This window comes from Lepus europaeus, chromosome 8, assembly GCF_033115175.1.
Source record: "Lepus europaeus isolate LE1 chromosome 8, mLepTim1.pri, whole genome shotgun sequence".
Lineage (NCBI taxonomy): Eukaryota > Metazoa > Chordata > Mammalia > Lagomorpha > Leporidae > Lepus > Lepus europaeus.
Window position 1 is genome coordinate 83,713,043 of NC_084834.1, and position 15,550 is coordinate 83,728,592.

At 49.2% G+C, this 15,550-nt stretch overlaps 1 protein-coding gene across 1 annotated transcript; it reads right to left on the reverse strand.

Moving 5' to 3' along the window:
* Window positions 1–13,947: 13,947 nt before the first annotated feature.
* On the reverse strand, window positions 13,948–15,030 carry ATOH1 (atonal bHLH transcription factor 1). Its single transcript, XM_062199155.1, has one exon. It carries the CDS (start codon window positions 15,028–15,030, stop codon window positions 13,948–13,950), a length of 1,083 nt encoding a protein of 360 aa, XP_062055139.1.
* Between the last annotated feature and the right edge of the window lie 520 nt (window positions 15,031–15,550).

Here is a 15,550-nt window from a genome sequence, read left to right on the forward strand (position 1 = left end):
GAAGCTAAATAACATAACTAATTTTAGGTATTTGCTATTCAGAGACATTTGGGGCAAGCATTAGGTGCAGTGATTAAAATGCTGCTTTGGGTGCCTGCATCCCATGTTGGATCATCTGGGTTTGAATCCCTGCTCCACCCCTAGTTACAGCTTCCTGTTAATGTGAAACCTAGGAGGCAGCAAATAATGGTTCAAGTACTTGGGTCCCTGCTACCCATGTGGGAGTTGCAGACTGAGTTCCCAGATCCTGAGTTCAGCCTGATCCAGCCCTGACTATTGAAGGCATTTGGGTTGTAGACTAGCAGATGGAAGACCTTCATCTCTCTCCTTGGCTCTTTGTCTTTCAAATTAAAAACAAAAGTACAAATCTGCATTTAGGGACATTAACTGATGAGATCAGAACACACGCACACATACACACCCACCTTTCTCTCCATTGCTATTTTTCTTAGGCAAGCTCCATCCAAGTAGTGACAGAGGTCACCACTCACAGCTCCAGGGTTACATCTTACAGTCTGAGAAACTGCCCCCAAACATCTTGAATCAAATATAATTGGCTCATTTTTGAGGTAACTGATTTACCCGTAAAGGGTAAACAGAGCAATTATTTGTTATGGTTTTTGCTTCTTTAAGAGTACAGAAAGACATTTTATTGTTGTATGAAGATCTTTGGCTTGTTGTTGCCTGTGTAAATCATGTATCTTAATGAATGCTTATGGATCTGTATGTTAGGAAAACTGATCTGCCTTACAAGGAGCCAAGTAAATCATCAGGCTCTATTTTTGGGTACCTCTGGGTCAAGACTGTCTCCAACAGCAAGAAAAATATATCCATACCAGGCCTTTCCCAGAGAGCCAGATCAGAAGTGGAACCGATGAGACACGAACTGGCGCCCAAATGGGATGCTGGTGTTGCAGGTGGCAATTTTACCTGCTATGCCACAACACCAGACCAACTTCCTTCCTTTAAAAGTAATGAAACTGAGGCCCCAAAAAGCAAAACACTTTAGCCTAGGTACACCAATTTAATAAGGGAGAAAACAGAATGAGATTTAGAATTGTTGACTTCATGTCAACTGCTCATTTAAAAAGATGCAACTGCAAACACAGAAACTTCTCATTCTCGACAGAAGTGGTTCCAATTTGAAAATTGTCAAAGTGAGTCTGACGTGTCATAATTTATATTTACAGCTACTCTGATTCAGCACAGTATTTTGTGTTACGCCATACCCAGATCTTTCATTTGGTCAGAGCAGCCATGAGCTAGAAAATACAAGGAAGAATAAAGTTACTTTAAAAAGCGCATACTTCAAGCTAAAAGATTTGTTTCACTTGCAAACACTTTTAAATAGTTAGTCCCACAAAGTAGAGCCTTGATACCATGAACCCTAAGACAGTGTAATGTCATGATACCTCCTTTGCTTGAATGTGGAGACTGACTATACATCAACTCATTCCTTTCAGAAAAATTTCCCTCAAAGATTTCTCAAAGCTGGGACTCGAAAGCATTTGCACAAACGTAAGTTGGCTGAACAACAGCAGCAGCAGCAACAACAACAACAGCACCCTGTGCCCTACATCTAGGATTTGGTGTATGGACAGAACTGCAAGAAGTGCCCAGGCTTCAATCTTTCAGCAATCCTAGCTTCAGAAAGCCTCCACCCAGTACAACTATTCTAGAGCAATTATTAACCACACCAGGAGCCCGGGAGACAGCAGATGCTAGATGCTAGGCTCCCCTCTCCCTCCCTTCGTACCTCCTCAATCAAACCTATTTGCAGAGTACATATTTATCTACTTAAAAAAAGAAAGAGGAAAAGAAAAACCCCTGTTGCCTCCCTTCTAACAGGAAGTGAGCAGGACTTCTCCTCATAGGCTATGAAAATATTGACAGTAGATAATGGGCCCACATAAGATACTGGTGGGTGTGAGTTAATAATCGCAGGATTGAACTGCAGAGAGCTTCAGATGCTACCTAAGGACAGAATGGCGATGAATACTGTTTTTGTTATTAACTAGGGGTGACAGAAAGCTCTTTCGGCCTGGTTTTCCTGGAACTGGCAAATACAGTACCAGAGAAATTCCTCGTAATAAGATACACCTGTCTTATCTATATCCAGGAATTATTTTTCCACAAATATCAGAAGGATATAAGTATCCTCCTAACGATGAGGGGGTGGGGATGGGGAAGCCAGCTCACGACATTTTTCTACATTAAAATGTGACTATCAATAATTAGAAAAATTGTGAGAGAAAATTTTCTTTTGGAAGAACACCACAAAAAAGATGGAAACTGCTCTAGCCAGAGTATTGCCTAATCTTGTAGGAAATTTTCTTACTTAAGGTGCCTAAGGAATTTCTTCTCTCAATATGTTACTCTAGTTCGATATCCTTACAAGCCTTAGATGTTAGAACTGTTTAAAAGCTAAGATCTTTTCGTGTAGCCTGGGATGATCCAGGTGAAGAATGTGCCAGAATCAGAGTTCTTTTCAGGAGAGCCAGAGGGGTTCCACAATGGAAGCTATCAACTGGCTTAGAAATCAAACTTCCACAAGAGCCGACTGCACTCTCAACATAAGTTTTATCCTTCTATTGAAGCATAAATCTTTACTGCCCTTCAGTATAAACCAAACTGAAAAGATATGATACATCATTTTCTGTAATGATTAACCCCCTATTCGCCAGCTGTCCTGGCGAATACCTCTAGACTTGAGCAGACATTAAGTAACCACAAGGTGTGCAGGTGCAAGTCTCTTCAAGAGTCTTGCACAAGGGATCTCAATCTGTCTCTCTCTCTCTCCATCTCTCCCCCTCCCTCTCTCTTGATCTGATTTCTGTAAGTATTATAAATGTCTCATCCATTCAATTTTTTTTTTTTTACTTGTGGACTACATGAAGAAGTCATCTAAAACCTCTGTTGTCTGTGAAACATGTCATAATGGTGAAACCATCCGTTAGACATGAACTCGTTTACTGTTGAAAAATTCAGGAGGGCCCCGCGGAAGGATCAATTACCTCGGTAAACTGCAGGGCACAGTTCTAAAAGGTTTATTTCATTTCCTCTATTGTTCTTTGTCAGCGTCCTGCAAACCAGTTTACAAGCAGGTGGGGAAGGGTAGACAGCGTGGGGGCAGAGGAAGGCGTTTTGTTCATTCCTAGATGAAAAGACACAGAAGAGGGTAATGATGAGAAGAAAGCAAAAACTGAACAGTGTTTTCTTGAGAGAAAAACACCCTGAGAGGTGTGCTGCTTGGGGGGTGTTTGATGCCGAAAATAGCAGCCCCCTTCTCTGGAGGGCAGTGAAGGTGAACTTGGACTAGGTGTGCCTGGATGCTCTGCGGTTCCTGCAGGCTGCAGCGGGGATCCCCGTGAGGAAAGAAGTGTGGAAGAGCTCGGATGCTGACGATAAGGGGGTATTGAATGAAGGTTACTATAGCAGGGTGCCTGCCCCGGGAAGAATTCTGACCGCCGCGAAGAAATAGAGATCTCCGACTCTTGGACTCTTGATCAAACAGATGGGCTGATGCGGACCTGCATCAGTGCTCCCGAGCTGATTAGCAGGCAAGAGTCCACAGCACCGCCACCAAAACACTGCTGGGTATCTTTGTCCGGAGAGAGAGGCCAGGAAAGAAAGAATAGGGGAGAAAAGCCCTTCAGTGCGCAGTGACAGGAGATCGGGTTTGGGGCCGCCCACCGGCCCCTCCGCTGTGCTCCTAGGGCGGCGCTTGCAGATTTAGCCAGCACTGCAAGGCGGTAACTTGCACCAGGTCCTGCTCTGGCTGCTCTGCCAGGCGGACCAGGAGGAAGCAGGGCCTCCTTGCTCGCCACACAGGGAGGTGGCTACTCGCTGGGGTCTTGCTGTACCTGTGGACACGAGAGGCGAGCAGGCAAGCAAAGACTGGAGGGATGGAGACCACTGTTAAGGTGATGGCAGGAAAAGAAGCAAAGACAGGCCAAGGAGGCCCAGATCTGGGAATAAAAAAGGAAGAAGGAGGAGAGGAGAGAATATTTTACCAAGGGATGACAATGGTGGATAGCACCTCTAAGAGGGAAGAAAAGATATTCCAGGAGCCAAACTTGCATTGGAAAATGGGGCCAGGCCAAACCCAGTGGGAGCTCCCAGGGGGAAGAGAGGCAGATGTGGTGCCTCTGAGTCCTGGGTTCCTGGGGTGACTGCGGGGATCAGCCCGGCCACTGCCACCACGCACGTGCCAGTCCCCACTGTGCCAGGCCAGCACAGAAAGCAACTTCCTGAGACTGGCCTGAGGGCCTGTCCTGGAAAATCCTGATGAATTAGATCCTTCCTGACCAACCGGCCTCAGGGAAATGCACTTGCTGCTGGGCCCATTGGGGAATAGCGGGCGGGAACACTTGGCTCTGCCTAGGGGTGGGTGAAGGGGGTTGGAAAAAAGATCAAGAGAGGAAAGGAGGACTTGTTGGAAAGTCCTTGTAAAAGTCTGCAGGACACTGAGAGAGTTCCCATTGTGGGCTCTAATGAATTTCCAGAGTCTACCTAATTTAGAGAGAAAATGAGAGGAGGAATTCAGTGGCCAGGCAGAACATTCCAGTGCCTTGGTGACTTCCATTTTCGTTTATCTCTTCAAGGGGCAGTGTTTGCCTACAGTTGGGCCAATGACAAAGTCAAATGAGACATGGGCGCAAGGGGCTAACTTTGAAACCAAATGAGCAATTCCAGTGGTATGGAAGAGAGCTCTTCATGGCCATGAGAAAAGGCAGGAAATGAATCTGCCAGGGCCTAGAAAGAAGTGAGCTGAGAGGTGGAGAGGGTTTCGAAGACATCTCTTATTTGACCAGATGAATTGTTTTCTTTATTTCCCTGTAGGGTGAGTGAAGGTAGGGAGGACTCCCATAAGAGGAACCTGCATACAAAAGGCCTGGTGCTTGCAAAAGTGCTCCAGGCAGGCTCCCAAAAGGAGCCCATTAAAATGACTCTGTCTCACCTAGAGCCCCTGAGTGTCAGTCTCCCTCAGCAATGCAGCCTTTGTCACCAGCAGTCCCAGGACCAGCGGACTAACACGGGCACAGGGCATTGGAGAATACACTGAATCAAGGCCAGCACCCTTGGTCTGAATAAATCCGTGCTTCTCTAACCAAATGGACATGGCAGAACAAGGAGGGACACATTCAACCAAATGCCGTGCAAGCAGCCTTGTGGAATCCAGTGCACTCTTGGGGTCTTTCCAGAGCCAGATGTAACAGAAAAGGGCCCGTATCACAGCTGCACATTCCTTTTCTAGAAGTGGCAGCCGCGCAGGCCTCCCCCAAATATGGGAGGATGTGTGACCTGCTGAGCCATGTGTTACCACAAGGAAGCAGCCTGGGTTAAGATCTTGGTAAAAAGGGCTCAGAAAGCAACCCCTCAGCACTACTGGTGTGCAGGTGGGGAGAAGGAGCGACAGAATGCGGGTAGCCTGTGAGAGAATATCTAGACATGACAGCAAGTACAAAGTTTACCCCTAATCCTAAAACTAAGGCCTGGGGAGCTGCTGGCAAACTCTTCATTTCTGCTCAGAAATACATTGTGCTTTTCAAATGCCTCATACTGCTCACTTCACTCCTCGTGGATTGAGAGCATCCACGTCACAAGTCATACAAATCAAATAGAGGTATTATAAAATGGAGTCCTGACTCATGGCAGGCAGCAAACAGAACATTTCAAAACAAAGTTATAGTTTTCAGGCACTCAACTAATCAGGACAGTGGTAAAAGTTTATGTGGAAGAAGGCTTATGGGGCAAAAGCCAAAAGCTCAGATGACCAGGTGAATAAAAAATGGATGTGATCATTGAACAAACCTACAGCTACACACGTGGCAGGTGAATTCTCTTCTCCTTCCAAAGTAAACAATAAAAAAACATAACCCCACTGTCCTACCCTTACAAGCATGGACGGAGCAACGGCTTTGGGAAATGACCTGCTTTGGGGCCCCTCCTCTTTGGGATATACTTTTTATTTTTATTTTTTGACAGGCAGAGTGGACAGTGAGAGAGAGAGACAGAGAGAAAGGTCTTCCTTTTGCTGTTGGTTCACCCTCCAATGGCCACCACAGCTGGCGCCCTGCAGCTGGCGCATCGCGCTGATCTGAAGGCAGGAGCCAGGTGCTTCTCCTGGTCTCCCATGGGGTGCAGGGCCCAAGCACGTGGGTCATCCTCCTCTGCACTCCCGGGCCATAGCAGAGAGCTGGCCTGGAAGAGGGGCAACTGGGACAGAATCCAGTGCCCTGACCGGTGCACTAGAACCTGGTGTGCCGGCGCCACTAGCCTGTTGAGCCACGGCACCAGCCCGGGATATACTTTTATATATTGTTGGTTAGCCTCATTCCCTAACTTGTTGTGCTATTTAGTATTTAAGTACTTGAATGCATTTTTCTAGCTGAGAGTGGGCAGGAATTTCAGTGGAGGATAAGAAACAGTCATGTCCAACACCAGTCAAACCCTAGCAGTAAAGCTCCTTTCTAAGTGAGAATGACTGTAACCAGCATGCTTGCTGAATGACATGGAAATCAGTCTGCTCCATGGCCATCTTCAAGGAAATTACATGAAACGCTGTCTCTCTGGAGCCAGTGTTAAATGGAAGAGTTCATGGTTCTCTGACAGCTCCAAATCTGAGCAAGAATGGGAGGAGCTCATAGCTGATTCAAAATATGCATCTAAGGCAGGTGCAGCTGGCCCTAGACTCAGAGGAGACTTGGATTTCTGTGGCCATGGATCTAGCAAGAAGGCATTACTTTCAAGAGGTCATTCGATCTCTCTCAATAACTCAATTTTTCTTGATATGATATTATGATTACAGTCTCACTAACAACCACATAAGAAACCAAAGTATCCTCTGGTATCAAAAGGAAAAGATTGGGATGGCAGGTGGTTTGAAGATTAGATCTTATGGTTTCAAGCCACTCAAAATCTCTTACTGATTTTACAGGAAACAATGTAGGCTATACCCAGGGCGTACCTGGAGCTATGAGTGAAATGTTTGATGGCAGACATAAGACTACAATGCTAGGGCCCATTTGCTGCAAGAATGCCAACCTTCCCTATGGGTGAGCTTCTTTTCAGTGTTTTATTCTGAGGTTCCAACCAAGTTCTAAGTTCTGTAGGAGAGGGGATTCTATTTCATTGTAGTATTTCTCCCAGTATGTCTCCCTATCAGTATCCTGTATATCAGTACTCTACTGCTGTATACACAGTAAATGCTCATTCACTGTGGCAGAGAAGGGGGATGGGGAAAGGGGGAAATAAGAATAACACACAATGGGGGCAAGAGTTTGGCAGAAATGAAAGAATTAGTCACTAAAGGAATTCACACATTCATGGGATAATTCATTGATTTCTACATCATAAAACTGGGTCTCTTTGATTATTATGACCAGTGCCAGGAAGTGACAACTTCGGCCAAAGTAAAGGTTGCTGACCCCTGCCTCCAAGTGCCCTCTCAATTGAGGCTGGAATTATCAGAGTGATGGAATTTCATCCACCTTTTGAGGTTCAGCCCTCGAACCCAGGGCTTCTGGACAACCCTCCCTTGCCCTGCTGTTTCTCTGGATTTGTTTAGCCTGAACAAACGCTTGCCCCTTGCTTTTCATAAGTGCTTGCTCATGATGATCTTGGATTCCTCCATCTGAGCCTGTATGATGGACAGACAGGCGGAGGGTGACTGTCTTGTACCTTCCAGACTGATGCTCTTCTGCTCCTGAGATAGCAGATACCACTCTAGAGTCGAGATACCTTAGGTCTGGTGCATAGTGCCCCAGGCCGCAGGGGAAAGCAACAAAGCCAGGTCATGGGATCCAAGAAGCTGTTTTCCTCCTCTAGGAAAACCCACTGAATATTGTCAAAGGAGGCAACAGAGGGTTATTAGCCAGTGTCTGTTTTCACAGTCTCAGGAAGGGGTTTATCAGCCACTCCTTTGGGTTAGTGCTTTGGGGGTCCTTGGATCCTAGTTTTCAGTTGTTTGAGCAACTGAATCAGCGACAGTTAGATTGGAAAAATTTTTTAAAAAATAATTAATCCTGCACATTTCTACCAGGTTGTTTCCAGAAGCAGGTGCCATGAAGAGAAGAACTAACCCTCCATTTTCCTGGTCAACTTTTTAGCCTTGTGCTTTCAGATCTCTTAGGGTTTTGTGGACGCTAAAATACAACGAATGAGGCCTACTCCTTCCTCCAAAGCTACTTCACTCTGAGCCCTGTTGATCATGGCCCCTTCCCTCACCAGCACCTCACCTCCAAGGGTGTGTAGTGGTGAGAAGGTAGACGGGATTACAGGAAGGTTTCTAGAAAAGCCAAGTGCCCAGTGGCCCCAGAGAACAAGGACATCTGGTAGCTTGGAAATCTCAAGATGGCGCCTCCGGGGCTGCCTCCCACTTTCCTTCCCCACCTGGACCCCAGCAGGTCCCTTACACCTGGCGGACTATCTGCTCATCGGATCAACGTGTTCTTGATCAGATCTCGTAGCTCTTCAATCAGAATCAGTTTAAGAAAAATAAAAACAATAGTGATGGTGGGTATTTATATTGGCTAGCATGTCGTTTTTCCCGGTTAGGGAGCAGGCTGACTTTCCCGAATGGACCTGTAAGGTTAGGCAGCAAAAAAGCCTAGCTTGTTGACCCGTCTGGTTGGGAGCAGAGAAAGCAAAGGAGCCCGGGCTGCGGAAAGGCCCCAAAGTCCTTTTTACTGACATCCTTCCCTTTGCTTTTCTTTACCGAAGGGGCCCAGGGAGGCCGAGTCCTAAGCTGTGTGGCTTGACCCAGGGACCACAATGCTGATGCCCCGTGGTCTTCTCCATATGAACCTTTAAACTCTGAGAACTTTACCGGCGGGGAAAAAAAATCTTTTGAACAGGTGAGGGCCCAAGGAGATGGGTCTCCGGGTAGATTAAAGAAAGCGGATGTTGCAAGAGGCTCGCTCCGCGCACCGTCCGCGGGGAGCGCTTGAGCATCCGCCTGGCGCGGGAGGATGCGCTGGCGGCCCTGGTCCTGCTTCATTGCTTCAGGTGCCTCCGTCCCCCGCCCCGCGCTCCCGGGACAACCCCTAGCCCTCCCGCCGCCGCCGCCAGCGTCCCCTCCCCTTGGCAAGGCTTGGCTTTAACTTTGCGCCGCGTCTCTGCTGGCGGGGCCGGTTGCTGGGAGGTGCAGTGGGCAGTGGCGGCTCCCGCTGCGCAGCCGGGGGAGGAGAGGGGCCCGCGGCGGGCGCGGGCGGCGGCGAGCCACGCTGGCTTCAGTGAGCTCTGCCGGCGGGGGGCCGAGCGCGGCTGCGGCCGCGGCGGAGGCCGGGGTGGAGGCGGCCGGGGAGGGGTGATGATGGTGTTCAATGTGGCCGCGCAGCTCCCCGGGGAGCGCGTGAAAGGGGAGTGCGCTCACCAGCTGACAGCGCGTGCTCCGCTCCAGACGCTCCGCACCGCGGCCAGGAGCCGCTGCCAGCCCCTCTATTGTCAGCCGCGCTCTAATTAAGAAACACTCGCATTACGCCGAGCCACCCCCACGCTTCTTGGTTCCTGTCCTTTTCTTTATCTTCCTCCGACTCCTCTCCTCCCCTGCCTCCTAGGATTTAACCCGTTCTCCGCCCGGCTCCCCTTTTCTTGCTATGGGGCAGGAACTCAGCGGTGGGCGCCTGCGACCCTTCTCAGCCCGAAGGGTGAAGGCAGCTGCCGCGTGGACACTCAAAAATCAGCGCGGAAAACTTACACCTTTGTCTCCCCCCGTGCCCCGTCTCGCGTGTCTTATCACGTCTCACGAAAAAAAAAAAAAAAACAGTTGTAAGCAAGTCCACTGGTACTGGTCATCTGTAACTCTGTCCAGCACTTGCTAGCTGGTCTAGACCACAACGGACCTGTCTGGATAGGAACTGACAAGTGAACTTGCTACTTTTCCTGTCCAGTTCTGCCTAGGGTTTGGGACGGACGGCTGAAACTGATCATATTTTCGTGAAGTTTCAAGTGCGCCGAGGGGAGAACTAGTACAAGATCTCCTTTGATAAAAAGCCACTTACTTTCTTGGTTCGGGTTTAAATTTCTCAGATCAATAGCAAGACCTCGTGAAAGTATCAGTAGTGCATTGGTTAAGATGAAGGAAATTAACCCTCCCCGCTCCCCCCCCCCGCCCCCTGGTCTAATGCGACCCTCGGTTAGCAGCGTCCCATAGAGAACGTGTTACACTTGCCCGTTGCCAAAAAATAATCTTCCTCCAGCTCTCCGTGAAATCAAATAAGTTTCCCCAAGTGTAGGCAGCCAAAATGTCCCACAAATAAAACTGGTGGTGGAGCTGGCGGCAAAGACAGAATATAAAGCAAACTGCTTAAAGTACATAAAACTCTAGAAAGCCCAGCAGTGTCGGGAAGGTCCAGCCCGATTTATCTGTCTTCATTACTTTAAGAAATGCTGCCTCTTTGTTTGTTTGGGTGATATTAAGCATGCTTAACTTGCGCACATAGTTGATGCCTTTGCTAGTATCTTGGATACTTGGGTCTGACTTTGGAAGGTAGAAGCTAATTGCTAATAATGGAGAGAAAGGAACCAGTCAGCATGGCAGGAGTGGTCTGGCATATGGGGAATGAGCGCTCAGAAATACTCAATATTCAAGTTTCCAAAATATTAATGAGATTATAGCAACCTGCAGCTATATGTTACAGCTTGTTAATGGAGTGTAAGAGAGTGAACTGCCAAACGGTTGTTATGCAAACTCCATAACAGAACCTTAAAATGGAAATGTGATTGTACATCTCTTTCAAAGAAATGTCAGCATAAAAGAGAGAGAGAGAGAGAGAGAGAGAGAGAGAGAGGAGAATGAAGAAAAGAAGTGAAAGTTCTCATTTGAACTTTGAGCACTCAATTTACCACGAAGAGATTTGACTTTTTGTGCATGTTCTGATGGGTTAGAACCGCTCTTTCTATCAACCTGATACAGGATTTTCAATACGATATTCTGTTAGGGCTGTTTTACTCTTGAGAAGGAGAATAAAGGACTTTCATAAATGGGAAGCTGGAATTTTCTCCAATTCTGGTATTAGACCACAGGCAGCTAAGAGTAGAAATATCTGCCTCTTATGGTGGCACAAGCCCTTCCCTAATATCTGGACGCCTATCAATCGATTTTCTTAGAGGAAACTGGAGGGGAGCGTCGACCTGGTGGAAAGGAGTAGCAGCGTCCGATTCTGGACATTGTCACTTTCTAGCTGAGTGGCTTCAGGGCAAATTAGGGGCAGCAGTTTCTCATTTATACAAGATGTAAAGGAAGATGTTCCCGATGTCCTTTCTGTTTTTGCGATTTCTATGTGTCCGTGCAAAGGAATACCTTTGACCAAGTCTTTTTGACACAAAATGAGCATAAATCATTTTGAAAAATGAAATAGAGATTGCTTTCTTTTACCACAAAAAAAGTACAACTTTCTCCCTTCTGTCTTTCTTTGCCCTACACAGATGCATAACAGGTAAAACAATTCTAGATCGTCTTCTCTCTCTCCACATGCACCCACACACTCTGAGCTAAATAATCATAAAAATATGTGTTCTCATTCTGCACTGGTGCTGGTGCGTATATCCACACCTGTTGGGTCTGCCCGTTGCGAGTGAAATGGAAATGTGTTGGAAGCAATCGCTTGATTTATTCAGTAGCCTGAAGATTCCTGATGCTTATCATAGCACAACAAACTCGGTGGGTGCAAAAGGTTATCGAAAGGACAGGTGCATTGTTTCTGCCCCTGGAAAGTGTCACGGGCTACTGTTCCCCTCTCCAGGAGAGCTGTCGAGACTGTCTGAGAGCCCTCGAAACGCTAGTTCTGCAGTTTCCTCCTGGAGAACAGAACTCCTGCTCCCTTAGCACCTTAGCTGCTCTACAAACCCAGTTTGTGGCGCGGTCGGTCGTCTCTTCAAGGGGCTGGCGGTAGAGACGGATGCAGCAGCAATGAAACTGAACTCCCTTCACTGTGTGGTGTGGTGTGTGTGTGTGTGTGTGTTTCCTTCCCCTGAAATTTGTTATCTTACTGAAGACATAAAGCAAAGATTTGGCTTAAAATCCAAGCTTTCAAATTCAGCGATGCTTGTTTTTCTGATCAAATGTCATTTAATCTTTAAGAAATAGTTCTACCCTAAGATTTGCCAACCAAGTATCTTTTTAAAATGCTGACTTCAGCATTCTCCAAACACACACGATTGCGTTCACCTTTCCCAAATCTACAACCCCGACTCCCAGAAGAAGTGTTTTGTTTCCTTGGTAAGGGTATCCGGGATGTGAGTGAGAGCGCTCTTGAGGTTCTGCTACTGGCTCAAAAGTGCAATTGAATGTTTTCTTAATAGAAGCTAATTCAGGTGGACTAAATAAGCATTAGGTTTACATCGGAAGAAGCTGGATTTTTTGAAACAGAAAATTGAGTGGAGGTCAACACTTTCCTAGGGCAACTCCAGGCTTCTATTTTAGGTTGAAATAATGAATGCTGATTTTCTTTCCCCCAAGTTCTTTTCCATTGTCCTCTTTAGGTCTTAGGGCTCCCCTCCCTGAAGGGGAAAGGAGGGGGGAGAAAAGGAGAGAGAGAGAGAGAGAGTTTGTCTTGTGTATTAGACCTATAGGAAAAGCTTTCTGCTGGGCTACTTTTTAATCAGTGGAAAGAGCTAACTGGTAAGGCTAACTATTTCTGGCTACATCCTGTGCAACCTGAAACATTTGCTCCTCTTGCACAGACTGTTGGAGCCGGGAGAAGGGAAGACTGGAAAGAAAAAAGTGGTCTCACAACTTTGGGTGTTTTTCTGAGTAAGGCTTCTGATGGTACCTGAAGGCATCCAGTCTACAACATTTTTTCTTTAAATCTAGGAGACTGGGTAAATTAATGTTTAGTCAAAGACTGACATCAAGTCTTCAAGGTCATTTAAAGAAATGTGTTCAGCGGTTCTACTGGAATGGAATAAGTGACAAATAAATGTTAACTTTTCAAGTTTATTTTTATCATTTGCCAAAGGAAATACATAAAACAATGGCAGTTGGCTTTGCTAGGTTAAAATAAAATGATCTCAAATAGAAAATGTAAAAAAAAAAAAGTGAATCAAGGCAAGTAGAAACAGTAGCAAACACTCAATAATAAATAACTTTTTCTAACATCACCAAAGCAAAAATAAAATTGATCAAATGCTTTTGACACTACCAGATGTGTTTTTAAATTTTTTCACTTTTTTTAAACGAACATTTGCAAAAAAAGAGCGTAAGGACTATTAGTGGCTGTGTTTAAAAATAAAAACAACACCAGCAGCGGGTCTGTAGTTGGCAGTTGAATTTCTTTTTGGAGTCGAGGCAGCGGCAGCAGCAGCGGCTGATCAAGTGCGTGCGCCAAGGGTCTCCGAAGACGCCCACGCTCTGGCTTTCGCCAGCACACGGACTTACTGGCTTCGCTTCGACAGCGTAGACACCCTCACCTTCCCTGTTCCCCGGTCATCCCACAGCCAAAAGTTATTCACTTTGGAAGCATTCGCTTTGCGTTTCAGAATTGCATTTTGGAAGACTAACCCTCCCACACGTGAGGGAGCACAACACACAGGGACGGATGCCCAAGGGCGTGAAATCAATTAAACCCGAACCAGCGACAGAGAGGAAGGTGCGAGGTTTGGTTTGGTTTTGTTTTGCAGCGGATTGGCAGCGGGGAGCTGGAATAACGATGTCACCTGTGGGTACGGACCGTAGCCCGTCTGCAGGGGGAGCGCAAGGTGGGCGGGAAGGCAGCACTTCCACAGTTTCATCAACCCACGCGGACCGTAGGACGTCGGGGACAGCGGCGGCATCCGCAGAGCCTCCAACACAGCTGCCGTCTGAAGCCAAGTCGTTGCTAAACAACGACGGTCGCAGAGCACGACTCAAAGGGTGCGGGGATCGCGAACTGCGGGGGCTTCCCGCGCCTGGGGAGAGGGCGGTTCTGTGTCTGTCTCAGTTTTCGGGGGCTCTGTGCCCCCTCCCTAACTCGCCTCGTCCGAGTCGCTGTAATGGGAGCGGGGGGAAAACTCGCCGTCGCTTCTGTGCGACCGCGGCGAAGTTTTGCTACTTTCCTCCTGCCCCGGTGGCAGGAGGCCGCCGGGCAGCGAGGGCGACAAGTTCTTTGGCGCCATCATCGCCGTCAGGGCGCTGTCCTCGAAGGCGGAGAAGTGCAGAGCGTCCAGCGGCACCGCGTACCCTCCCGCCGAGGCCTGGCCGGAGAAGCGAGTCCGGCAACTCCCGGGCGCGGCGGGCCGCGGGCCCCCTCCCGAGGTCGGCGGGGCCCCCGCCGCCGGCGCCGAGCCCGCGCCGCTGTCGTAGGAGGCGGCGCCGGCGCGGAGGTGGTGGTGGTCACTTTTGCAGGAGGTCGGAGGCGGCGGCGGCGGCGGCGGCGGCGGCGGCTGCTCCCCGCCGCTGGGCGTCTGCAGCAGCTCGGACAGGGCGTTGATGTAGATCTGGGCCATCTGCAGGGTCTCGTACTTGGACAGCTTCTTGTCGTTGTTGAACGACGGGATAACGTTGCGCAGCTGGTCGAAGGCGTGGTTCAGCCCGTGCATCCGGCGCCGCTCCCTGGCGTTGGCCGCCAGCCGTCTTTGCTTCTGCACCCCGTTCACCTGCTTGCTGGAAGGGGCGCGCTGGCGGCTGCAGCCCAGCTCGTCCACCACCACGCCGCCTTTCAGCTTGCACAGCTGTTCCCGCACCTTCACGGGCCCCGGGCTCTTGCCGCCGCCACCGCCGCTCCTCCTTCCCAGCTCCCCCCGGCCGTCCGCCTGGTCCCGGGGCGCCGCGGCCTCGGAAGCACCGAGCTCCGGGGAATGCAGCAGGTACTGGGCGGCGCGGGCCGTGCAGATGCCCTGCAACGTGGGAGCCAGCCAGGCGCGTGGGTCCGTGCCGTCCAGGAGGGACAGCTCGGCCGGGTAGACGGAGTGCTCCCTGGCCTGCAGGGCCGCCGGTGGCTGGGGCGGCGGCGGCGGCGGTTGCGAGAGGTGGTGCGGCTGGGGGTGGCGTGGGTGCTCCCCCAATTCCTTCACTTCAGCCCACTCTTCTGCATGCAGCAGGCGGGACATCGCACTGGCACAAGGCTCGGAGACGCAGGCTCGGAGGAGGCACCGGCAAAGCAGCTCAATCACCCAAAAAAAAAAAAAAACCCACAAAAATCCACAACCCTAGCCGGGGCTCTACTGCGACGTCTGATTACGGTCCCCTGCTCGACCCTCCCCCACCCACTCGGAGATCACACACCAGGTCGCGTGCAACGAAGCTTCTCCGGTTGCCGAAAGCGCTGCGCCCCTTTAAAAAGCGGCACGCGCCACTGTGTCCCCCCCCGCTCCGCTCCCAGCCCCCTCCTCGCGCCAGTCGCGTGTCTGCTCAGCCAATGGAGGGCGCGGGCCGGCGCGTGCGAGCAGCCAATCAAAGAGTTGGTGCACCCGGGGAAAAGTTCCTGGGCGCGGAGGCCGCCCGCGCGGGCTCCAGGGTTTTTTTTTTTTTTTTTTTTTTTTTCCTCCTTCTTCTTCCTTAAGTTCGTCAAATTCATATGTTAATTGCGGGGCTGTAATTGGACTCCCGCGTGTGTCACCGCCCCCGCGG

Excerpts from the sequence above, each read along its gene's own strand:
- ATOH1 (XM_062199155.1), bottom strand. The coding sequence starts at position 15,030 with ATGTCCCGCCTGCTGCATGCAGAAGAGTGGGCTGAAGTGAAGGAATTG.